Consider the following 26,603-nt stretch of genomic DNA (forward strand, 5'->3'; position numbering starts at 1 on the left):
TGTAAATAAGTTGGGAGCTTTAAAAACTAAATTAAGGTAAAGATATTTGTTTTTTTTTTTTTTTTCTAGCCTGCAAAAACTTGTAACTGCTTGGGTCGGATTTGTATATATATGTATATTATATATATGCATAACTTGTAATTTACTTAAAACAATTTAGTTTTAACGCTGACTAACATGCCACACAATCAAATAACTTTTATCGCCACGATTTTCGATTGTTTGATTTGGTTCCAGTTGAATACTGTTCTCCATGTCATTATCATCTGCAAGAGTTAAGGAATTCAAATTAGCAAATCAGGAACATATATACACAATGTACACTTAGTTAGTGCTGCTGCGACAGAACTACAAGAGATTTTTAATTGTTTTTAGATAATTTACAAAAGCATTGAAAAGTATTGAGCTACTATGCAGCATTCATATATCATAATTTGATATATATGCATAACTTGATCAAGATTTCATATATTATTTGGTTTTTGATTAGTATTTATTTTCATCATTATTATAATATTTTAGTGAGAGTGCGCGATTTATTTGGTAGTTTGTAAAATAGCCAGCAATTTTGTAAGAACTGGAGCAAAATTAAATAAAAAATATATAAAAAGTATAAGTTTATTTTAAAAATATTAAGCAAATAAAATTTACAATAAATATTAAAAGGCATTAAATAAATAAAATCAGCAAACTACAACCGAAAGTTTAAGAACCGCAACTAAAAGTTAGATAAAAAATCGTATATACAAAATTGATATTTTATATCCTGTATCAGGTTTTTCATTTGTTTCGTTATTTTTTAATACAATTGCTGCTCTTATATATTTTATATAGCAGTTCACAGGGACAATTCACAAGGACACCAAAGAGAACAGTTTACAGATAATCCACATATTTGAATTTGGGTTGTGGATTTCATTGGAACATTGTGACAAAAAAGTGCAGAGACAAATTTGTTGGAGGTTGTAAAACGTGATAAACAGAAATAAATCAAAAATTTAACAAAATATTGAACATAAATATATGGATAAACCTTTAGAAGAATGCTGCATTCCAATTGGATTGTCGGCCCATGGGCACGTCGCTGTTCGGAGCACTACAAATTGAAGGTACTACACGGCCACGGCAAAGGTTAAACAAAAAGAAAATGCAATTAGGTAAACAAATAGACATAGCAACAATGCAAAACTAAGCAAAAAGAGAAATTAAAAATATTATTGAAACAACAAAAAGAATCATTACGTAAACGGCGCAAATTAAAAACATATTCAACTCAAAAACAAAATTAAAAGCAAAGCTTACGTATCGACTTTCCAAACTATCAAATGCGCTGCATTATCACTAGCATCGTATTTTTCATGTCCTGCAGAGGAATATGGAACGATTATACTATATACTGCATTTATATATAGATGTTTAGTTAGATATGAGATCGCTGATTGTCAGGACTGGTGAATAGTTTAGCTAGAGTTTGGATGGCCGGTGACTCCACTTACTTATGCGAAAATCAATATAGCCCTCGCCTCCACACATGACCAACATGTCGGGCCGTTTGTTGCTAAAGGTGAGCGTGCCATTTGGCTGCTGGAGCATGGGCACCGATACAAAGAACTTGACCGCATCGCGGTGGCCATGGAAGGACAGTTGAGCATTGGCCATGCAGCACAAGGGCATGTGACCATTGGGATCAGCTGCAAGCAATGAGGATAAATCAGTTTAAGCTTTGAACAAAGATAGAATGGGAAGCTAAGCTCACATGACTTTTGCTGCACCTCGGCCAGCGGCACAGATATGATGACGCCATTGCTGGTGCCTATCCAGAGGCGATTGCAGGACACCATCAGCGCTGTAATGCGCACAAAACTAAAGCCCAGCTTGCCAGCGCCAAGCATTTTGGACACGTAAGGCTCAATATCCACATCCTGTTTGTGCTCAAATGTGTGTGTATTATATAGACGTAGTGTGGAGTCCAAGCTGTAACAGGAGTAAATCAGTTAATTTCATTGGACTTCGGATTCAATGATTATGACCTCACCGTATGGACACCCAAACGCCAGCACCTGTTGCCGCCATTTGACGCACCTGGCTCTCCTTGCGGGGATGCGCGTCCAGCGAGTGCACAATGTTTAGCGATATGGGATCAACAATGAAGATCTTGTTGCGATGCGCAGCCCAAATGCGCTCGCCGGCCACACAGAGGCAACGTATCGAATGATTGCGATCACCGACCGTAACCAGGTGATAACTATTCAGATCCCATTGGCCGTCTGTTTGGCGGCGGAACACGGCTAACTGAGCATTGGCCAGCGCAACAACAACACGCGACTCCACATGCACTATCGCCAGCACAGCATCGGGCAGGAGCACCTTGTGCAGACACTCATGCCAACGGCCCACACTGCTGTGCACATACAGCCAACCGTCCTGGGCGCCCATCCACATGGTGGGTCCCACTGAGCTCATTAAGGGCTCATCGCGGTCTTTGGTGCCCAGAATGGGATTCAACGATTTTATGCTGAATTGCACATTATTGCTGCTGCTGCTGCTGTTGTTATTGTTGACATGATTGTTGCTGATGTCCGCGTTGCTGGAGGAGAGTCGCTGCGGTGCACCTGGCAACGCTTGGCGTATCTTGATGGCCTCCACATTGCCCAGCGGCTCGGTTGCATCGACGGCGGGCAGCTGCTCATTCGATTTCTCTGTAGCCTCTTTGGCCTCTGCCACGCCAACGACTGTTATTGTCGCGGGCACCTCCTCACCCTCCTGTGAGCTCTGCTTGCTGTTGCTGTTCTGATCCGATTTGGGTCGCACACGCACAAACTCCACTTTGCCACACAGCTCGGGGCCCTCACCTGGCCGCTGCAGCATCTCACCCGCCTTGACCACTTCCGATTGCTCCAGCAACGCATAGTCGCTCTCCATGGCGCCCTGCACAGAGGCAATGCATAGCAGATGCGATGCACATATGGGAAAAGCATCCAGCACAGTGGCCGACTGATTGGCATCCACCACACTGACCGTGCTTGCGGCATGCGTGCTGGTGCAGATCCACACAAACGAGCTGAGCTGTGTCTCGGGCTCCAGGGTCTCAAGGCTGGCACGCGCCATTTGGCGATCCAGCGCCTCGGCGCTCTGCTCGGCCGTTGGACTGGTTATCTCCGCAATTTTGAGCGTCGAGCGCGGTGCATAGGGCGAATCGGCGGGTATAAGCGATTGGCCATCCTTTGTGAAGCCACCTTGCAGATTCACCCCTGCCGCACAAAACACCTTCATGTGCGGCGATGCCTCCGCTAGGGGATTACAGTAGACGGGCACGGGTACACCGCCTGAATGGCGATTTGGATTGGCATCCTGATTGGTCTTGTTGATGGGCAAGCTCCAGCCATAGGCATGCAGGCGTCCGTCCTCCTTTTGCACATGAGCACGCAGCTGTCGGTATTGCTCACGCCGCCTGGCGCTGATGCGCTCTGAGGTGCCCTCCTCTGCATAGTCCTTGGCCATGATTAGTGCGTTGGCAAGGCCGGCGCTGGCCGGATGCGGCGGCGGCTGTGAGCCAGCTAGGGTAAGGCGATTGTCGCTTCCTCCACGGCTGGGTGATCCATGGCTGTGGGCAGGACTTCCTCCGCCTGTGTGACGAAACATCGGCCCCCCTCCAAGACCGTCAGCGACGCGTTCCGTCGGACGGTTGGAGGGGCTGTTGTGAGAGTAAATATAAGCAATTAATACTCCGAATATGCAGGGTGGAATATATGTGATATACTTACGTAAAAAGATTACTAAAGTACTTCCAAATGCTCTGTTTCGACTTCTTATCCAAATTATCGACTGTGCGCGAGGCGCGCAGTATCTCCGTTAGGCGCACCGCTTCCTGTAGCTCCATTAGCCGCTCCTTGTACTGGTTGCGCTCCATCAGCACCATGGCCATCTCGACGCGTGTGAAACGCTTGCGCTGCGCCAGCGGCACATCGTTCTCCTCCTGCTCGGTGTCTGTGAGAATTTAGAGAGAATTAGACTTAGCTGTGCCTATTTTAATGGGACTGGAGTAACTTACTCTGTTGTTTCACCTGTTCCTTGGTCTTCTTGAGCTCATCTTCCAGCTCACTAATGCGCTGCCTTAGCTTCGCACGCGATTGTTGCATCGCATTTAGCTCTTCGCGCACGATTTCTATTTCACCCGTCAGCTCATCCACTTTCACAATCAAATCATCCTTGACAATATTGAGTGCATTTCTGTGTGGGAATTGAATGATGAATACATTTATTGATTGATTTGGTTTATGGGTAGCTAAAACTTACTTGGTTGCTAGCAGCTCATTATTTTCCATGATGAGGTTTTCCACTTCTTTGCCCATTCCTGCAAAGGTATTCATAAAAACATTATTAGGGCAAATCAAACAAATGTTATGTGGAACGAGTGTGGATTTTATATGGAACGTAAGAGCAGATGTTGAAAGGTAGTATAAAACAAATGAAATTATTTAAGTATGCATAACATATGAGGATCGTATTTAAGTGGATCAAATAACATGCATGATATTTATGAATAAACGAAAAACATGAATTAAGTGAAACACAAAATATTCTCAAAACCTGAACCAAAAATAAAGCTATCCACAAAAAAAGGTATTAAAATAGGAACAATTTAAAACTAATAATCTCTGATAACACCCTTTAGCCCAGAGATCATCCTCTAACACCAACAATGAAAGTAAAACTGAAGTTTGAAGAGAGAGGAAGACTGGGGACACTACTTACATAGCAAGAGACTACAATAGATAGGAACTATGTATATAGGTATATCGTAACGCACGAGAAAACTTACCGAAATAGTTGTCGTTAGCTTTGATAGTTTATTGTTGTTGTTGTAGGTGTCGGTGTTTGAGTGTTTGATATTTGTACAAAAAGATTTGATTTTTTTATGGGTGGTAATAGGGAAAAGGGATGTTTGGAATAAGTAAATTGGTTTTGGCATAAAAAGAGAAATTTGAAATTTCATTAGAGGTCAATAAATATGATAGTTTTTATTAAGCTTTGCAATATAGTGACAACAGTATCTCGAGCACATCGATTCCAACACATATCACAAACACGGTTCGCTAGAGTATCCATTGTATGCTAAATGCTCATTTCTATAACTTATTGTTGTTCTTTCGATCAGTCGATTATCGTATGATATTTTATGTATTTACAGGTTATATAGATGAATCCATATATGTAGGAATTATATGGTGTTGGTGGTGGAGTTTGTTGTTGTTGTTCTTGGAGTTGGTCTTGTGTGTGGTACCTACCTGAGGATGCATATTCTCCGGGATGTACCCAGCTGCCTGTTACAGAAAAGAGAGACACAGAAAGAGCATGAGACAAGTGGCCATTGAGTCCCAGGGAGTGATTGCGTGTGTGTGTGCAAGTGTTTCAGTTGTGTGCGTGTGTATGTGTGCGCCCAGACAGCAAGAGAAAGAGAAAAGAATACGTTTTTGACGTGCTCTAAATTTAATCTCAAGTATCCACTGCTTACCCGTAACAATCTCATTCTCTTCGCTCTCTTCGTTATCCTGGAAGGACAACTCTTGGTACAGATTGTTGTCCGAGCGTTGCTCCTTCTTGGTGGTCGAACGACCAACTGGGTTGGGGTTGGGTTTTGTTTTATATATGGATTCGTTTTTAGTGAAGTTAACACAAACACAAACACAAAAGAAAATAGAATATTGGAAAATTAGTGCAGTTGCAGGTTAGCTAAAGGTTCAGCCATTTGGTAGACGCCTCCACCTACCATTTGCGGGCACATTTGGCACAACGGGACTTATGTCAGGACTCTGCGGCGAGGTGGCCTGATGTTGTTGCTGCAGCGCATCTGTTGCGGCGCCTCGCTCCACGGTACCAGCCAAATTATCTAGTTCGTTCTGCAACGAAGGCGGCCCGGAGTCATCAGACTGGCTGCCCACACTGCAAATCGTCTCCGTGTCCAACATCACAGAGTTCTCCAGCGAGGCAAAGCCATAGGAGACAGGCCCCGAGCTGCGCGCCACCGGGTTGAGTCGCGCCCGACTCACCTCCATGCGATCGGAGGCAGTGCTCATTTGTGAGTGCGTTGAGCCCATTAGCATTTTGGTGCGTTCCATATAGTCCACATGGTTCTTGAACAGCTCCGTGTAGCGCTCGTGTAGCCTGGCATATTCCTGAGAGTTGCATGCAAAGGTCAGCAGCTGGTTTCCAATGGCCTCCAGTCTACTCACCTTCTTGAGGTCCGCCTCACGCTCCTCTAGACGACTGGCATGCTCCACACTGTTCTTGTGCTTTAGCTCCAGCATGCGCACAATGCTCTCTAGAGACTCTAGACGGCTGGCCAGTTCTTTGTTCTCCTGCTCAGCCAAGTCCTCCGCTTCCAAGAGCTGTTTGAGTGGTTTAATTAAATGTTGATTACAATTGAGCGCTCAGCCGCTCACCTTTTGCTCCGACTGCTTCCGTGCGCTCTTCTCGCGTTCGTATTGTGTAACAAGCTGTTCATTGTCCTCGCGCAGCAGCTCCAGCTCCACATCCTGTTCTTGATTGATGCGATACGAGGCATCTAGGCACTCCAGCACGTTCACCAGCAAAGGCATCAAGTTTTTAACCACATCCTCGTCATAGCGATTGATCATTCGCTCGAACTCCTGATAAATGCTGCCAGCCAGCTGCTGCACCTGTGAAAGGAAGAGAGAGTGCATCAATTTCAAATGCCAATGCAGCATAGACAACAAGAGCAAGACGAAGTTTGTGCGAGTAAGATAGATATAGATATGGATAGAGGCAGAGATGGAATGAGAGATGGGCGCACTTTAAATGGCTTAATTAAAACCTATCATAATTGCGGTTTGCGGCTGCTTTGTTTTATGAATGGAACACTTGAAAACGCGAATGAAAGCCCAATGAAAAGGCATGCTTAAGCGTCGCCAGACCCCGCGCTGACCCACAAGATGGTTAGGTAAGAGCAGGCAATGGGAAAGCTTGAAAGGTCAAAGTTTTAAACTTCCCATGCCGTTTGGTTAGTAAAAAAAACAAAAACACAATAAAAAAAACCTTAAACTAAGTGCAAAGCGTAACAAATTAAAAGAGAGATAGAAAAATATAATGTAAACAAATTAAAAATCGTGCGTTTAGTTGAACGTTTTAAGTGAGACAACAAAATATTAAACAAACAAAAAAGAACCAAGAAATTTTCAAACTCACGATGCTGCCAACCTCTCCATTCTGAAAGAGAAAGAGAAAAAGAAGAGAAATGGGCACATGTAAAATACTCAGGTTTAACAAAATTAAAGTTAACACATAAAAGTAAATAAATAAACAAGTCGAGAAACCCACAAAGTGCGAAGGCCAATGAGAAATGCAAGTGCGAATATATATAAATGATATAATATGAGCATGAAAAATTGTATTTCAATTCAAGATAGAATAATATGTCGATTATGGGTAAATAAATATAAATATCATGGGTACAAATTTATAGCTTTGAAAGAGAGCTTAGGGCATAAATTAAATGATTTTTCTTTTTGAATAACTTTTTTATAAAGTCGATTATAACAGTTTAAAATCTAAGCTTTAAAGCTAGAATTAATTGATTCACATTTTCCTAATAAGTTTATTTTGATAAATATTTCATATTATTATTAGCAATAAGGTTCATTCCTTTTATTGAAATTAAATTTATATATGTAAAATAAATTATAAATTACTTTATTTAAATATAAAATGACTGCATAAAAGTGAAGCATATAAATTGATAATAAAATGTCGTATATAAAAATCAATAAAAATTATTTTTATGGTCGTTTCATCAAGATTGGCTTTTCCGCATTTAAGACCAGCATAAGACAATATTTTGCTTCGAGGTCAAGCTATATACATATTTATAAATATATATTTGGTTACCTATAAGACTAAATCACCATTCTGCTCTCAAGTTGATTGAAGTACAACCAGTTTTATTATTCAGCAGCAGCAGTTGCTTTGGAAAGTAAATACACACATACATACAGACAGACATACATATGTACATGTCTCACAGCTGTGACGGAGTCGGCTGAGTGAGTCAAATTACCTAACTCAATATTAACTCAATTAACAGGTAGTTCAAGTGGCAGCTGTCTAAAGGGCCTTTGGCATGAGAGGAAGCTCGATGAGCTCATTCCCCAAGCATTTGCATTGAGGGCAGCCCGATTAAATCCCTTGCGAAGCTGATAAAATGCAAAAATCAATGACGCTGCTTTGATTGCCAGAAATACGGCTGGTAGGCGAGTGGCGCTCGACTAGCTGCTACCCTGTAAGCAACTACATACACAGTATACGAAGTAGTAAAGTAGAAACTCTAATATGCCCCGTAAAAAGCTTTCCTTCTTTAAAGAGTATAAAGCATATAAAAGGGCCATCCGTTAGTATATGAAGGAGAGAAAGGGACGGGCTGGGAAGTAAGAAACATAAAAATAAACTGCTGAGCAAATTGCGTGAGGCGACATTAAATTAGGCAAACGAGCGGTTTATTGATTTCTATTCTCTACTTCCACGCGCTCTCTCGCTCACTCTCTCTTCCTCTTTTTTGCAGACACTCTTTGAACTCCTTTTTCGGGCAGCACTTGTGAATGTCAATGACTCGCCGCGACTCTGCTCAGCTGATGCATAATAAACAAGCCGGAGCCAGCGAGTGCAAGAGAGATAGAGTGGGAGTGAGAGAGAAGGGCAGAGTTATAGATAAATAGCAGTCATATGTAACACTGATTGTGCGTGGCACTTCCTGTAAAGCATGCCAAATTATCTACTACTTATAAACTGTTGCCGAGATATGAATGTGGTGTTATCGCATAAGCGTTGCCCGCATGAATCATTTATTGTGGAGCATACCTTCTCGGACATGACCATATTGTTGTCCTCGGTGCCGTAGACCGTTTCGGCGCCCGACTGCGGTCCACAGTTGTTGAGCATTGTGTCATCGTTGTCCATCATGCTGATTGTTGTTGTTGGTCTTTGACTCTCTCTCTCTCAATTTTGTATTTCTTCCTAATTACGCATTTGAGTGTGGGTGAACGGATGAGTGTGTGTATGGGGTTGTCACACGTCACGCGTTATGCAGCTTTCCACCCCAAACAACAACAACAGACACTATCCAGCTACTGTGTGTGCTGCACCCACACAGGCACACACACTTGCATACATATACACACCAATACAGGTGCAGTGGTTGTTTTATTTGTTATTTGTTTTCGTAGTGCTCTCTGAGTTATGTTTCTGTGTTTTGTATATTATAGATGTAGCTTGATTATTTTTAATATAATTGCATTCTCTATTTGTTCTGCGTGTCACTTATTTGCGTTTTTCGCTGTGGCTATGTTTGGCCATCAGCCTCTTGCCCCCTCCATTTGCGACGTATTTTTGATTACTTTTCATTTTTTCGCGTACGTTTTTCGCACATTTTAGCTTAGTGTCGCACTCAATTTATGTAAGAACTATTTAACCACATAGTTGGACTATAATTTGAAACAATTTTATCAGTAAAACACGCTGTTTTCAGCGCATTTTATCAATAAAATATGTGAGAACATCAGCCGAGCAACCGATTTTCGTGATGAATGAGAAATGACTGTAGTGTTGGCAAATGCCAAAGAGACTCAAAGTGACCGTATAACAAATGTTAGATATTTATTGCACGTATAAACTATCGATATACCGATGACGTCTTTGACACGCTGTCTTTTGACGTTTGTGTTGTTGCTGGATTTCGATTTCATTTTATTTTTTTGCATTTGCATTTAACAAATAAAAGATCAACATGGTGTTTGTTAAAAACTGGGAGGACTTTGAAATTGCCGCGGAGAATATGTATATGGCGAACCCACAAAACTGCCGATACACCATGAAATACGTGCACAATAAGGGGCACTTACTGCTAAAAATGACGGACAATGTGAAGGTATTAAAAATTGCTGAGAAATAAATAAAGTGTACCTAATGTATGTGTATTTGTTTTCAGTGTGTGCAGTATAAAGCGGAAAACATGCCCGATCTGAAGAAAATTGAGAAAATCACAAGCAATCTGGTTGGTCATATGGCGTCCAAGGAGTAGCTAATGCAACAAATTGGCCACGGCAGCAATTTGGATCAAATGAAACAACAACAACAACATTATAAACTATTTGCTGTTGGTGTTAGCTGAACCGTTTGCTGTGTGTTTCATCCTACACTTGTTTAGTTTATAAGCGCACTGGACCCGCGGCAGGCTACGATGTGGTAACAAGAGTAGTTTACTGTTTAAATAACATTGTTATAAATGTTAGCTCTGTGCACAGCAGCCAGCCGAAGAATAAGGGTCCCGGTGCTTTTTTAAATTTATAATACTTTTGTATTTATTGTAATGTAAATGTGTGCAGTTAGCTGCACTATGGTGACTTATTGAATTAGTCCACATTTCCATGAAATGCTTTAAACAAATTAAATGGTGTTTTTATAAGAAAGTAAAATTTGTTTATAATTCAGTTATCGATACATATTTATTAACGACAAGTGTAAAATGAACTGTAGAGGGCGCCGTGAAGCCGTTAGCAGTTTAAAATTTGCGATTGCATGAAATTAGAATTTTCGTATTTTCGTGCAACTTTTTATACTTGTTAACTGGAAAGTTTTTGGCTGCTGCCTACTTAGGTTGAAAAAATGTTAATTGCCTAGCCATTAAAGCGATTAAACAGCCAAAACAAACAATTGCCAATGCACAGGTGAGTCAGTAAAGGTGAGTGCGTGAGCGAAGGAAAGAACTTTAATGTTGTTGTTGCTGTGGATGTTGCTGGTGCTGCTGCTTTTGCTGTTGCTGTAGTCGCTGACCGCTGTTACTCACTTAATAAGCGGAGAGTAAATATTTAAATATTTGCATATGAGGCACTCGAGTTTATTTGCCACAGGAGATTGACAGCAATGCGAGTTTGATGCCTCACATCATGAGATCATGAGAGACACAGTACTCAATAAAGAGAGAGAGAGAAAGAGATAGATCAGTAGCCAAAGTGTTGTTGACCAAATGCCATAAGAAGTGTTTGTCCATGCAGAAGATGAGAGATGAGTACCTGCAACTAGGCAACTCAGTAGCCACTTTGGATTAAGGCATCCAAACGTCTCGACGTTTGTTTGACCCACAGAATGCGAAGCGGTTGCTTTTGATCGGCTTCGTCACAGACCCTACAGTTGCAGCTCAAGCGTCTGCCACTTGGCTTTGATTAGTGGACATCGAAGCCGACTCTGAAGAGATCTTCTCACCTGTCGTATTTCCGGCCCCACAGGCCGTGGACAAGCTCATTTGGCTTCTGTTTGCCCGTGGGTCCATTCACTATCGGATGTTTGTGCTTTTCGAATAGCTTGTTTACCGTGCATTCATTGCAATCACAATCACACTCACAATCTCAAACACAATCTCAATCATAATCAATTGGAAATGCAATGACATCGTAAACCACAAACTGTCTTCTTGGCTCATAAATTTGAAAAGCCACAACAATTACTGTGCTCTGCTCCTCTCTCCACCTATCAGAATCGAACAAATCAAATAAATAATAATAAACTATATGATATCGTATGATACGAGGAGAGCGTGCGGCCGGGCTTCGGCTACTGGTATTTGAAAACCATAAACGCAACATTCAATCGATCGTTACAACTCGATAAAGTAACACCACCACCATCCGAGTTTAATTAGGTGCACGGTCTGCACAGTGGGTCGTAAAGCCTATATTTTGGATAGCATTTTGATGGGTTTCCATAATATAGTATATTTCACCTTCCAAATAAAATTAAAATGTTGCTTTGCTCAGATTATCTGCCTCTCTCTCTTCTTCTTATTTGTTTAATACTCCTTATTTTTGTCATTTTTGAGCACAATCTGCTGTATGTACCCCATCGTACACAGTCGACTCTACATACGTGGAGTTACCCACGATAAACTTGACAAATAACATAAATGCTTTTTATTGCGGGTGGTTCAGTTGGGCCTGTGGTTGCGGCTGATTGGGGAGGGGGCTTTACGCGTTCGTTCCATAGACTTGGGTGTACTTACTACTAGTATTACGCGACGATGCATTTTATGACACCCACTGGCGTCAATTATAAAGATATTTAAGTACAGTTAGCTAGCAATTAGACAGGGTCTTCCAACTGTCCAAGGCGAGTAAATCCCTGAGATTTCTTTGATATATATACGTATGTATGAATATAGATATCTGTAGCTACTATATAAATTACCGCCATTGATAGTCGGTCATATGACAATTAGCTGTAAATTAAGTCCACGAGCAAGTGCAAAGAAATAAGTTGAGTTAATACTTAATACTTAATAACAATTGCGCAAGGCATAAATTAGTTGGAGGTGGGTGTGATAGGAACTTCGTCATACTCGCTCACTGAGCAAGAATGTTGAAACTTAATATATGTATTTATAAGGAGAGTGGCGATTTGCCTTTAAGAAGTACTTGAGAGCTGGATAGTTGGATGGATTGAGAGGGCAAGCATATAGAGAGCCAGAAGGCAGAGTGACTGAAAGACAGCCAATTCACCCATCATACTTTAAGTGTAAGTACAAAATGAGAGAACCTGAGCATAGGCAGATATTCACGAAGGCTTAACGAACTTAGAGACGAGTCTGAGCGACTGCAACATGCTCTTTGCAGCAGGGCTCTCCCGTTTGAAGTTCTTAGATTTAAGAGCAAACAAAACAGCCATATAGCCTGTATATATTCCATTTATTTTACTATAGGAGAGCATAAAGAGGAATTGCTAATAGACCAGAAGGGCCTATTATCAGCTTAGTTCAAGCAACTGCTGCACTTTCCCTCTGCTGCAGATTCCATTTTCCAATGACCCTTCAATGTTTTTGATTTGCCCACTTCAAAGGCGCCGCAAAGCTTGATATGCACAATGCCAATATACTCTGCTCACATTGTGAACACTTTAGAGAGCACCGAGCAGCCATTGCCGTAAGTCGGACCGCTTTGCAGTTAGTTGTTGTTGAAGTTTGCATTGCTTTGCTTTGAGTTTCGCCTCGGCTCGTCGTACACTCGAGTTATGCAAATAGAGCCGAGTTTAATTATGACCATTAGCCACTGTTGAGCGGCTACCGTTTTGAGTCAATACACTAAAAACCAAACCTCTCTCTTGATGGAAGCTTTTCTTTTTTTGGAGTGGGTCGATTGGTATTTAAAATTGTCGCTTTGTTCGGCAAATGAATGACGATTCGAATCGCACGATAATGCTCATTAATGACCAAACTTATTGACGCAAGCTCATTGACCGAACATTGCGATATGCCGAATTTGCGTGACTCACCCTACTTCCAATGCGTAGGGTGGCATTAAAACTAATATTGATTCAATTTCAAGATTGTGACAACGTCGATCAGAGATAATTTTAAATAGGTTTTTATTATTAAATGTGAGTATTGTCCTATAATAACTAACACGTTTTAGAGATAAGTTTCAATGGATTTTTGTTCGAATTGCTTAGTACAGAGACTATATCGATATATATACATATGTATGTAGTTAACTTTTCTAATGATTGTTTAAATTATATACTCTTAAGTATTTATTTATATTTCTATTATTATTATTATTATTATTAAAGTAATATATGCATATACATATATTCAATCTAAAAAAGTAAATATTTATGAGAAGAGAAGGTAAGTAAATATAGAAGAGAGAAGAGATAAGTACTGATTATATAACTGTTGATTATCTGTGGTCTATTAGAACTCATGCTCACAAAAATTTGTAAAGAAATATTTTTTATTTATGATCTCACAATTAGCTGTCGCAATTCTATCTATATATATGATACCCATATATCAGCGCCTACTATTATTAAACCCTGACCCATACAACAGTTTTCTCAACACTTCCTGGTGTTCCACCTAAAGCATGATTAACCGGAAGAGGCTATAGCTGCAATACCTGGACTTTGCTTGACGTCAAAGAGTGGCCTTAGTAATACACACAAACATATGTCATTCCACATTCATCATTATAGCTAGGTGACACAATGTCTATAAGGAAACAAAATATCATTTCATTATAATTGAATCACTTTGCCGGCTATACGAATTTCTAGAAATCGCTCAGTTATCTATATCTATCTTTATAATAATGTTATACGCACGTTAATTGGAAACTGAAATTCCAGTCAAGTCGGTTCGGTAAACAGATTTGTCATGCTCTATCAGAGAGGCGGCCCGCTCTGGAGGAGTGGAACTCTCTTGAATCTCTGGCAGATATGGAAGGCAATAATTATTGTTAATAATATTATACATGCTATATATATGTACACATATATATAGCTACGATTATATATGGCTTTTGCCTGGCTTGGGTTATTTATAACTAGGTATTTAGAAGGCTGGCCTGGTTTTGGTTGATAAATCAACGTCTATGATTAGAGCTTAATACCATCTTGATAGGTGGCAACGGCAAATTGATAAATCAAATATTTTTACTATAACATCGGGCATCGGGCATCGGTCTTATCGAGGGAAAACCAATTTAGCAATCTACATGAAATCGTACGCTAATCGAATCTATCGAGTGGGTATTTCCGTGCGCGTTTTTAACCGCGCCCAAAACGCGCTCAACTTACAAACTTTTGAAGTTGTCAAGCTTCAGACTCAGCTTCAGTTTCCCAGCTTTTTGGATCTTCACCGCATTCACGCAGATGTTTACCCATTAGCGTTTTGGGCGACTAAAATGTTTGCGCTGCGGCGTCGCCTTCGTGAATGTCTGTCTGCGCTCCCCTCAAATGGGTGCCGGCTAGGCAGACGGGGGCGGGGCTCGAGTCGAACGTCGTTGTCGGTGCGCAGCATAAAATCATTTTCTCTAAGCATTTTTGGCACTTTATTTACCTTTGAATTATTGCAAATGTAAGTACGGCGCAGAGTCGCGTAAGTGCGGTAGCTGCCAGTGTGGACAATATGATTGTGGAGCTTGAAAGCTAACCACAGGCGCTTGAGGCTGGAGGCTTGCCATTGGCGCCACACTGTCCCACCCGCAGAAATTCATTGAAATTCTCTTTTAATGGAGATTAATGCGCCGAGAGGCGCCCCCGTTGCTGTTTACATTGCTAAATGTTTTTCGAAAACAAAAAACTACTTATGCTCCTATATATTTATTCAGTTTTTGTCTTTATTGTTATTTTGCCTGGTCTTTTTATGACAGTCGGCTAATTAGGAACGTGGGAAAGAGCTGGCGCTGGCCGACTACGTGGCGTATGCGTAATGCGAAATTGGCAATGACAATAGATTAGAGAGTGTATTACTATATATGTGTTTCTGATGAAATACTTTTGAAATTAGGAAATTTTTATTAATAAGTGAGAGCCGCAGTTATTATTTTTTTTATAAAAAGTAAAAAGTTATATGGAAATTTGTTACATATACATTTTTTAAGAGATTTACGAAATTTTTATAAAGTTCCTTGACTTTTCAATACACATATCCCTTAATAACAATCGTCATTCAAGAAGGTAACTATAATTATGTTACAGAGACGCTAAGAGCTAATAGAACCTAGAGAACTTATAGTTCTGCTAGCGCTCTATTGTCAGATCATTGATTAGGTTTATATCTACTTCTGTTATTTAAATCAGATCCTAATAAATTAATAAATTGTCTCAGAATATTATCAAAATATTTTCTTCTACATAATCCCAGTTAAGACTTGCATTAGGCAATCGCTGCTTAAGCTCTGCAACCACGCCCAATTACTGATTTGCCCCCATTCCAGTAAACTCCCTTCAAATCAAATACTACATCTATACTATATATAACTTATATATAGGTAACTCGCCACCAAAATAAAACGATTAACAAACAAATGGAGCTGGGGTATATGAGTTCTATTTCACATTTATGGGCAAATCAATCAATTTCAATGCAATTTCAATTAGAGTGCCACAAAGCAGAGAGCGATAACGTCTCTACCCAATCAAACGGACCATAAAACATATTCGGTCTATATACTTATAATATATATTTCCAATGAGCTCTTTCAACTTTTCGTTTGTATCAATAAACAATTTTAATATTTTTTAATTAGGCAAACATGTTGATTATATAAATTAAATCGCAGACTGCGATTAGATTACAGCTCGAGTGACACAACGACGCTTAAAGTGCAATTTAAACGACTTTAAACAAATTTCTATAATTCTATTTTCAATACTCCGTAATGCTATCTGCTTCTGATTATGCGCGTGGGATCGGCTGCTAGTGCTTCGAATTAATTGAAAATTGATTATTGCCAGAGGAAATGACGATAAGCGAATGGGCTAGCTAGCTGCCTGCCGAATAGGTTAAATCGATAAGCAGTCGGCCAAACGGGGTTTTAATAATTGAAATTTAATCCATCATAATAGACGTCAAAGACGATTGAGCTGAATGACCAACAACTCAACAATGATAAGCAAGAGGAGAATTATAGAGTAAACAAGAAAGAATCGAGAGTTTGGTAAAGAGTGAAGGACTAGAAAATACCCCAAAGATATACAGACAAAGTCTGAGACTATACTAGGTAAAATCTATGCTTATAAGGGTAGTGGTATGCATAATGGAAAGCGTGGTATGTATGACTCGGTCTTCAACTTCAAAAAAAAATTTAGTTTATACTAGCTAATATTGCATATTCAAAAATAAATATTTAAAGCTTCCAATCTCTAGTTTTCTTAATTTAAGAGTTTCCTGCATTCTTGAGGAAATAATTTATGAATTTGTTACATATCATTTCATAACTACAACATACTCGTATTCCACATTTTTAATGGATACACAAACAGATAATAAATTATGAGCACAGTCGGAAAGGTAAACAAGACCTAACCGAAAAAATATTAAATATTATGATATCTTAAATTTCAGGCACAGGCAGTTAGCCAGGACACGGGCAACTGGGACAACTGAGGCAACAGCAGAAGCAGCAACAGCAGCAGCAGAGCCGTCATCATTATCTGGCAATTGAATTTACAAAACAAATAATTACAGAAATGCAGTACAAATATATGAGGAAAATATGTGACTCGAGTCGCAACCTCGTACAGCTCACATGTTGTGTATCTGATCAAATACGGAATACAAATCAAAATGCGATTTTCAAGCAGCCAAAAGGTGGCCTTATCTGTAAACTGTTTATATATACTGCCGTGTTCGAATCGATTCAACTCGACTCGAGCCCGAGCTGCGACCTGGCGCTTTAAGGAAGTGTGCGACGAAAGGTTAAAAAACTCTTGCTGCAACAACAATAACAGCACCAAAAGCAACAACAACAACAACAACAACAACATCAACATCGACGTTAACCGGCAGCAAAATGTATCTGAGCAAACAAACTGCCGTGCATTGCTACACATTTTCTTCCACTATCCGCAGTGGTTGAGTGGTTGCTCGGTGTGGTTGTATATGTAGTTGTTGACTGGCTGTCTGACTGTCTGACTGGCTGGCTTGGTTCACTGGTTCACTCACTGCCTGACGGCTGATGGTTTTCAATGGCATCGAATTTGTTTACGCTGCGCCTAATGAGCCAACTTTATTTGTGCAGCGCAGTAAGACGCGACCGCAGCTCTTCGAGCTGCACAAGATATCTTAAGTTCAAGATAAAGATACAGATACACTTAAACCTTTTCCATATGCATGCGTACATGCATATATTGTAGATAAAACGTAACCAGAGGTATTCACACTGCGTTAAGTAGTTCAGATGAATGAAAAATTCAAGTTGTCAGAGATATTGAAATTTTTAAAGATTTAAATAATCACACTTATCTATTTATAAAGATATATACACATTAATTTTTATACCTATTATTTCGTTTAAATATTTATAAATTTATTCAAGCAATCATACTCATTCATTCATTTAACTCACTCAAGAAGTCATACTCATTCATTCATTTTACTCATTCAATAATTCATACTCATTCATATATTTATTTATACACATATTCATTCATTTGTACATTCTAACATTCATGCATTCATACTATCTGATACTTTCATTCAGTTGTACTATCATATATTCATACATTCATATACTTATTCATATGATGTTTGTATGAATAGCTTCTTTCGCACTCATTCATACATTCAATTCATTATAAATTCATGCTTTTTCATTGATATATTCTAGCTCATTCATATACCTTTTCATTCATGTATTTATACCTACGTACATACACCCATACAGTGATACATATTCACATGGGGCCTATACAGAGTCCCATTTCGTAGACCCCCACTTTACAGCTGTTGCTAAAAACTGTTTTTAATCCATGCCAGGACAGGCCCCTAGGTAGATTGGCACTAATTTGTAACCGCTTAGCCATCTCATGCCACAAACCCCATACCACTTACCCTTTCGATTTCCTCTGTAAATCAGCCGTTGCTTTACGTCGAATGGCTTATCATTCTCGTGGTTTAATTCACACCCGAATTTTGTTTGGCTTTGGCTTTGGCTTCATTATCAATAAACTCAAATGAAATAAATCTCATAATTTCGTAATACCTGTGGGCAACTGTCCTGCGCGATATACACAATCATATATAATACATATTCATAAATAAATAATATTCAATAAAACTCATTTATCAGTTTTTAATTCGTTTGCCCCCAGCAACAACAACAAGCAAATCAATTCGCTCACTTAATAATAAAAACACACAACTCAATTATAAACTTTATCGAGAATGTTTTGGGAAGGGGAAGTTGAAAAAAAAAAAAAAAAAAAAACACATACACACACCAGACAAATGCGCATACGTTAAAGGTTTTTTTCAATGTTGAAAGTGAATTAAAATTTAATGTCAATAAATGAAATTTACTTTATTATTGTCATGGTTCGTCTTCAATTTTTTTGTTGAGATATGCGCACATCCAAAGTCTATATTGATATAATATGTAATGCTAAAGATAAAATATATATAGTGATATGTGAGCAGCGGAAGAGGAGTGTGGTATAAAAGATATCTGGATAATCTTGAAAGAGTTAGTTAATCAAAATCTGAAGAAAACGGAAGTCTATAAATAGCAGAAGATATGATATAGAACATAAAACTTAAAATATTGCTAATGGTATATGGTATATAATAATGGGAGTAATTGTTCAAGAAGACAGTTCAAACAGACAAAGTCAGATTTAATATACATTTTTATATTCTTCACTTAAAAATTTTATTTTTTAAATCAGCTTACAAAAACTCTTTTCTGGACTTGAAATTTGAGCTAAAATTGAACAATTTACTATATCTATTTTAAGCACAATTTAAAAACGCTGTTCTATAAAAAATAGCCCATGCAACTTCGATACAACTTTGTTTATCTCTACACTCAATAAAATTCCATTAATCAAAGTTGCGCCTCAGTTTGCATTGTAAATGGTAAAAAAAAGGCAAGGGGAAAGAAAATAAATAAATAAAAAGAGAGAAAACAAAATGAACTGCAGGCAGATAATTATTTTTTATTGTATCTGCCTATAGATTGACTGTGAGTGAACGCAACTCGGTCAACATAATTAGCCAATGCTTAAATATGCAGCAGCAAATGTAGCTGCAATGTGTATCTGTATCTGCAACTGCAAGTGCAACTGCAACTGCAACTGCAACTGCAATTGCAACTGTGTCTGTATCTCAGCGGTGACAGCTTATATCAGCGCTGAGTTGTAAAAATTATTTATTGATAACGCAATTTAATGCCAATTATTTGTACATAAATATTTGTTTAATTATCAATTGCATGTTGTGCTCAATTGATGTGGGCGTCGACTCTGGGATGTGGGCTGAGGGCGGTGAGTGGTGGGCAGTGGGTGGGGCATCATCAATGAGGCGCGTGATTAATCGACATCGCGATACTGCGCATTGTTTTCGAAAATGTTTACAAATTCTTGTCAAATTTGTTGGCCAAACAAATCGTTTGGCTTTAAAGTGACTTTCAAAGAGTGCCAACCCCCAGCAGAGCTTATGTAACCCTTAAATGTAGGCCAACCCTTAAGAGATCGAACAACGCCCGGCTACACTAATGATCTCAGAAGTTTTTTGTCAATTGTGCAGTGATACGATTGACGAGGGTTGGCTGCGAAGCTTGGCCAGGGGGTGGTCTTTCATACGACCCCCGCTCTTTTCGCTCTGCACCAGCTCTGCTCGACTCAACGGCCACAGGCTAAATTGCTGCAGCATATGCGACAATTTTCTTCATATTTGCTATATAATGCCTGATTAGAGATCTGTTAATTTACTTCAGTTTCAATGGGTCTTACGAGAGAGGGAAATTGCACCTTGAGATAGAAAAACGTCACTCAAATTGACATTCCTTCTCATATCGGAAATAAATCAAGCGCTAAAACAAAGACCGAGCCTTATATATATGGTATGTAACCCCAGTGAGCTGCTGTATCTGTCTCCTTGTCTATCTCTCTCCTTTGCTCCCATTCTACCTCTTGTTTGTTATATAACATCAACTATTGTGGGACAACAGCAATCATAGTGCTGGCCAGCAGCCAGCCATCCAGCCAGCCAACTCCCCTATTGCCGACTGTAAATGTTAGTTAAATGCACGTGGATGAGTAGATAAATATCGTATAATGAAAATAAAATAGGGAAAGGGCTAACAACAACAACAACAATGGCAGCCGGAGTGGAGAAAAACAAGCGCAGCTAGAACAACAGCAATCAGTCGCAATCCACGTTGCAGTCATCGCACTAATTTGGAGCTAGTTTTTGGGTTCCATTTCGGAATCGTGTTGGCCAAGTACGTGGCCAAAGAAAATACACTTTAGCACGTTTCTTGTTAGCCAACAGTTTTCTTGCTGTCCCTCATACATTGGTATGATATAGTTCTTGCCCATACACACACACACTCTCACAAACAACTCTTGCAATACAATAAATATGTATAGATGTATGTGAATTGTTTTCAACTGAAGTTTCTTTGGCTCTTGTGGCAGCTGCATCGTTCGTTGTTTATTTTGGCATAGGTGAATAGTTCAAATTAAGGCGCAGACATTAGATGAACAACAAAAGTGGGGGATAGGACAAAGAGTTGAGCTGAGTTGGCCAGAAAAGTCGGTTTGATAGCAGTTAAGAGAGATGAGAAGTTGAATTGCATTTGGAGACTTGTAACTGTTTCTAAACAATGTGTAATAGGGGCATGAAAGATGTGTGAGGAGTTGGACTTAGAAGAAGTTGCTCAAGGGAAATTCAATCAAATTTCTTTCAAACATAAACTTTTACTGTTCCACAATCGTTTCATAGTATCATCTTAAAAAGCTCTCACACGTCCACATCGATCAATCAAATACGAAAATCTATAAATGACACATAAAAATAGGAAATAGGAAACCCGGTAAGCAATTTACTTGTTTGTATCCCTTACAAGTAGCTTTAATAAAAAATGCATTATGTGCACATTAGCTGTTGGTATGATAAAGTCGGACAAGCAAGTTATAAAAAGTCAATGCGAAATGATGATGGGAATCATTTATATCACTTATTGTGCGACCAGCGATTTGATTGGCCATAACAATTGAATATCAATGAGCCAAACTCGAGGGGACATTATCGATTTTCATGGACTTAAAGCGTGGATTTAACTGGAATTTCAAGCCCGTGAATCATGAATGTCAGTCAAGGCGAGTCAACTAACTGCCTCCTTAATTGCTGCTCTAATGATGTGCCAGGCTAACCGGAGCAGACAAAGACAGAGCCGCCGCCCAAGTTGATTATGAAGTCGAGGCCCCCAGACCCGAACCAGACCCAGACCCAGACCCAGACCCACACCCAGACCCTGACGCAGACCCAGTCTGCTGCAGAACTGGCTCAACACTCCATAATGATGGCAATTATAGCTCGTTTTTCCAACAATTTATCTGAAATTTTGCAGCCAGGAGCGCCAAATCAGCTGGCCACGCCCACCAGCTGAGGCACACACACACGCACGTATCGCACACGACATTTTTTCCGGTGCCAGCAAATGGCAACGCCCAGTGCATATTGCCAGCTCGCTTGCACTCGCACAAGTGTGAGCGAGTTGGCATGCGCTGAGCGCCTCCATCTTGAAAGCGTGCTACGAAAAGAGAGCGAACGCTGTGCGAGTGAGAGTGAGAAAGAACAAGGTGGAGAGAGCGCACGCAAGTGAGCGAAGTAGGTGCTAACTAGTATTTGGTGGTGGGCAATTATCAAGCTCTGTGACATTGCACTGGAAGAAAAAGTCGAGTTTAACTGCATATGTATGTACTATAAAGAATAATTTGATAAACTAGACACCATATATATTTTTAATAAATAATAATACAAATTTGGGGATTTGAGGTATACTTAAGTATACTTATCTATACGAATAATAATAATAAATATTAAAATAATTAAGTAAGCTGGACACTTCGTATTATTTAATAAATTTAATATGAATAATATTGCAATAATATTACTCCAGAGGTTAATATAATAGAATTTATTTATTTACATTATATTTATATATATTCCATTATAATAAAACTTTATTAGTAAGTATTTATTTATTTTATTTTGATTTTTATATTTTGTAATTTTATATTTATTTTTGTATATATTTTATTTATTTTTATTTAATATTTCATATTCTTACTTCTTATTAATTTATTAAGTATTAAGTAAGTGCTTGTAATCAGAACAACAGACTGCGCTCAGTGCACAACAGTGCCGCAAGGCTCTTCTCACATTGCGTTGCTGCCAACCCACCCTTCAGTTCAGCACCACTCTCTCTCGCTCTCTCTCTTTCATGCACACACACACGCACACACTCGCAGTCGTATGTACATCGACGTTTCGGGTTTCGGCACAGCCCAATCATTGCGATATGCGACTCTATATGACACGGGCACGGGCCGGCGTTGAGCACAGTCGTTGATTAGCGCTCGTCGCGTCGAGTTTGCAGTCGCAGTCTGAGTCAGAGAATATCGAACGCGCGCTTTGACGCTCCAGCGGAAACGAATCGTACGCATACGTCAAAGTGTTGTAATCTGTGTTTCGTTGGTAAAATACAAAGAAGAACAAGTATTAAGCAAATCCAATAACAACTATAATCAAATAAAAGCTCGTAGCATAAGTGTTAGTTAGTCGCGCGCGCAGACAAAGCATGTCCAGCGCCCAAGTGTCACAGCCGCCGCCGCCCACCACGCAGCAGCCGTCGCCTCAGCAGCAGCCGCAGCAGCAACATACGCCCCACATTAGCCAGCTGCTTATTAGCCACATAGCCGCCGCACAGCAACGTGCAACCACAACACCACCCGCCGCCGCTGCCGTCGTCGTCGATTACGATCAGTGCAGCAACCATTCGTCGCCCAGATCAAGCCGCAGCCGCAGTCCAGCGACCGCTGCAGCTGCATCCAGCCCTACGCACTCCTCGGCCACGACAGGTAGCCCCCACAGCGCCTACGCACCCACACATAGCCCAGCGGCGGCACAAGACAGCGCAGCGGAACAGCAACAACAACAACAACAGCAGCAGCAGCAATCTCAACTTCCCGCTGCTGCACCTGCCATGCCGCTGCTAGTGGCACCTATTCCCATGGCCTGCCAGGGCATTGGACCACCTCCGACCCATCATCCGCACGCACATGCACCACATCCGCGTCTCTATGTCGAAGGCGGCTTCCCACCACATCATGTTCCACATCCCGCCTTGGTCAACGGCGCCTACCCGCTGCCCCGTCTGCCCCTAGCTGCAGTTATGATGCCCGCGAATGCACCAGCTCCAGCCGCAACACAATTGCCGCCGGCACCGCCCATTCCCATAGCCAGCTGCTCTCCGCCCGAAACTACGGCGCTGCAGCAGGCTCAGCCCAAGAAATCCTTCTGCATCGATGCGCTGCTCGCCAAGAATCAGCACCAAGGTGCAGAACGACCGCCTCCGACAGCAGCCGATATGATTGCGGACGAGCATCGTTTGGCGGCGTTGCACTATGCTCGGGATCAGGCGGAACTGAATCATGCCTTTGTGGCAGCATCGAATGCAGCTGCGGCAGCCGCTGCCGCCGGCATCAGCGAGCAGGAGGCGCTGCAGCGAATACGCGAGTCGCGGGAATATGATTCACCCAGTCCCGACGGCATGTCCAGGTGGGTTTAAGTTTATATTTTTTATGAAATATTTAAATTGGTTAAAAATTTTTGGTGAACTTGAATATTGAATAGAAATTGCGACTCTATTATCTATTAACTAATAGATAATAGATTAGCCATACAGCTGAGTTGGGTAGACTTCCACTTGAATTGCCTTATAGACTATAAAATTTAAACATCTCTTGAGTAAAATTATTATAAATTACTCTTGACTTACATATCTTCATCTAAATCCTTAAGCAACGCCTATGTCTACCTTTACTTCTACAATTCCCTTTACCCCTTACCACTACCTCAACCAATATGTTATTCAAATCAATTGCCGATTCAGTCAAATTCACCTTTAAGCCAAAAGGCCGTCCAGGTGTTTCTGACAGCTGGCGGACAAATCCAACAAAATGCCAGCAGCGAATGCTAACAATGCTTTTGGGCTTTAAAGCGGCTTTGTTAGCACTCGACAACATGGCCGAAAAGCCAAATCGAGCTGGTCACGTTGGCTTCATTATGATTGCGATTACGTATACGCCGTGTGCGGGTGTCTGTGTGCATGTGTGTGTATGTGTGTGGCAGAGTAAACAATTTATTTATATTTTTTTTAATTGTCGCGTAACTTGTTTATTGAAGAGCTTTGATAATTGTGCAGCAGTTTACAGGGTGTCTAAGCATTGAACTCTATTTGTTTCCCATTGCAGATCTGAATCTCCCAGCTCATCGCATCGCTCCAGTCCGCCCATCAGTCCCGGCTGCGAGGATCAGCAGCCCCAGCCCGCGCACCACACACACCACTTGGGCATGCGTATGTCCGAGCTGCACGATGAGTTCAAGAAGCCCATCCCGCCGCACAGTCCCATCAGACCGCAGGACTTTCCACTCTATGCGGGCGGGCATCCGTATCAGCTGCTGGCACCTGGCGGCTCCGCTTTCCATCGGCCTCTCGATCCGTCCGGCAAGCCCATACCCGTAAGCATCATGAAAGCTCCATCTGCATTGACATTTTTGCTAACTAGAAGTCAACTTTGTTGTTGCTTCTTCTACTTCTTTTCCGACTGTAGATACCCATGGGTCACAATTTTATGCCCTCGCAGCTGCAGTTCGAGTTTCTGGCACGCGCTGGCATGTTGCATCATCGCATTCCAGAGCTGGCCGCCTATCCGCATCACGCGATACTGGGCAAGACGCGACGTCCACGAACCGCCTTCACCTCCCAGCAGCTGCTCGAGCTGGAGAAGCAGTTCAAGCAAAACAAATACCTGTCGCGGCCCAAACGCTTCGAGGTGGCCAGCGGCCTGATGCTGTCCGAGACGCAGGTGAAGATCTGGTTCCAGAATCGACGCATGAAATGGAAACGTTCCAAAAAGGCGCAGCAGGAGGCCAAGGAGCGAGCCAAGGCGCAGCAGCAGCAACAGCAGCAGCAGCAGAGCACAGCCAGCGCGAGCAGCTCGAGTTAGTTTCTCCTGAAGCCAGAGCAAAAGCATTTCTAGTCATTGGCATTGGAGCAACCGTCCACCTGGTGAGACACCCTGTATGCGAACAACCCAACAAACAACATGCAACACCAAAACAGAAAAATAAAAACATTTCATGAGATTGCGCAAAATTAGCTACGCAATTAGTTGAAATTATTTTGGTCATTGTTGTTGTTGTTGTTGTTGTTGTTTTGATTTCTGTTGTGGGAATTAACAACAACAGCAACAACAACAAAACGCACTGTGTGATATATGTAAACCAGAAATATATATATATCTATAAATATATATAAATTCAACACTGCTACATAAAAGTATTTGACAACCCTCCCACTGCTCCCCCTCCTGCTCCTCCTGCACACTGTACATACACAAAATAAACAATCTATCAATTAATTTAAATTACCTTACAAATAATATATACAAATAAACCTATATATAAATTAAATGAGATTAGTTTAGTTTAGTTTAGTTTGTATATGGTCACGATCTTATTTCTTATGTCATTGTGTGTAAATAATTGTAATTATGTAATTTTAAACAACAAACAAACGGCTCTAGCAAATTTTATTACATTTATTTTGAAAAATCGAAAATGAGAAAAATAAAATGTGCTTTAAAAATGTCAAGCTGAATTTCTTTATTATTATTGCGGAAGAGGTGTAAGGGAGAATTTTAATACATTGAGCTAAAGAAGCTTTAGAATATCTCGCTCTCTCCCTCTTTCTCTCTATAAATATTTTGAGAACTAGAATTCTGGTATTTTCGAAAGTTTCTCCGAAATATCAAATGTAATTTTTTGCTCTAAGAAATTTTTTTGGATTAAAAATCCTATAAAATTGTATATTCTATAAATAGTATTATTTATAGAAATAAATAACAGAACCCCTAGAAAGTTTAAAAATAAAAGTTCTTTCAGCTTATCTCTCCTCATCTAACTTTTCGAGAGATTATAACAATTTAATTCCATATAGAAAAATTTCGAATCTAATTATTTATATTTTCTA

The 26,603-nt window shown here is 40.4% G+C and overlaps 3 protein-coding genes across 14 annotated transcripts; 2 read left to right on the forward strand and 1 right to left on the reverse strand.

Annotated features, from left to right (window-relative positions):
- Positions 1-45: 45 nt before the first annotated feature.
- Positions 46-9,626, reverse strand: syd (JNK-interacting protein syd). Of its 12 annotated transcripts, XR_016270133.1 has the most exons (17): positions 8,872-9,626; positions 7,207-7,227; positions 6,444-6,680; positions 6,234-6,389; positions 5,771-6,176; positions 5,516-5,620; positions 5,289-5,324; positions 4,823-4,840; positions 4,297-4,354; positions 4,052-4,230; positions 3,765-3,987; positions 2,036-3,694; positions 1,757-1,974; positions 1,497-1,691; positions 1,303-1,363; positions 1,034-1,112; positions 46-266 (listed from the first exon to the last, which is right to left on the reverse strand). XR_016270133.1 is itself a non-coding variant. In XM_018008379.2 (16 exons), exons 1-16 carry the CDS (start codon positions 8,971-8,973, stop codon positions 263-265), a joined length of 3,678 nt encoding a protein of 1,225 aa, XP_017863868.1. In that variant the 5' UTR covers positions 8,974-9,626; the 3' UTR covers positions 46-262. The 12 variants fall into 12 exon arrangements, 9 of the variants coding, with proteins under 9 accessions (XP_017863868.1, XP_017863865.1, XP_017863866.1 ...); XR_016270134.1 differs by lacking the exon at positions 7,207-7,227; XM_018008379.2 differs by lacking the exon at positions 1,034-1,112.
- A 65-nt stretch (positions 9,627-9,691) lies between these two features.
- Positions 9,692-10,484, forward strand: Srp9 (signal recognition particle 9). Its single transcript, XM_018005602.2, has 2 exons — positions 9,692-9,937; positions 9,998-10,484. Exons 1-2 carry the CDS (start codon positions 9,797-9,799, stop codon positions 10,088-10,090), a joined length of 234 nt encoding a protein of 77 aa, XP_017861091.1. The 5' UTR covers positions 9,692-9,796; the 3' UTR covers positions 10,091-10,484.
- A 12,383-nt stretch (positions 10,485-22,867) lies between these two features.
- Positions 22,868-26,044, forward strand: exex (motor neuron and pancreas homeobox extra-extra). The gene is made up of 3 exons (XM_018006950.2): positions 22,868-24,127; positions 24,823-25,090; positions 25,183-26,044. Exons 1-3 carry the CDS (start codon positions 23,148-23,150, stop codon positions 25,576-25,578), a joined length of 1,644 nt encoding a protein of 547 aa, XP_017862439.1. The 5' UTR covers positions 22,868-23,147; the 3' UTR covers positions 25,579-26,044.
- Positions 26,045-26,603: the final 559 nt, after the last annotated feature.

This window comes from Drosophila arizonae, chromosome 4 (assembly GCF_054131065.1).
Source record: "Drosophila arizonae isolate 15081-1271.41 chromosome 4, UAZ_ARI_1.0, whole genome shotgun sequence".
Taxonomy (NCBI): domain Eukaryota; kingdom Metazoa; phylum Arthropoda; class Insecta; order Diptera; family Drosophilidae; genus Drosophila; species Drosophila arizonae.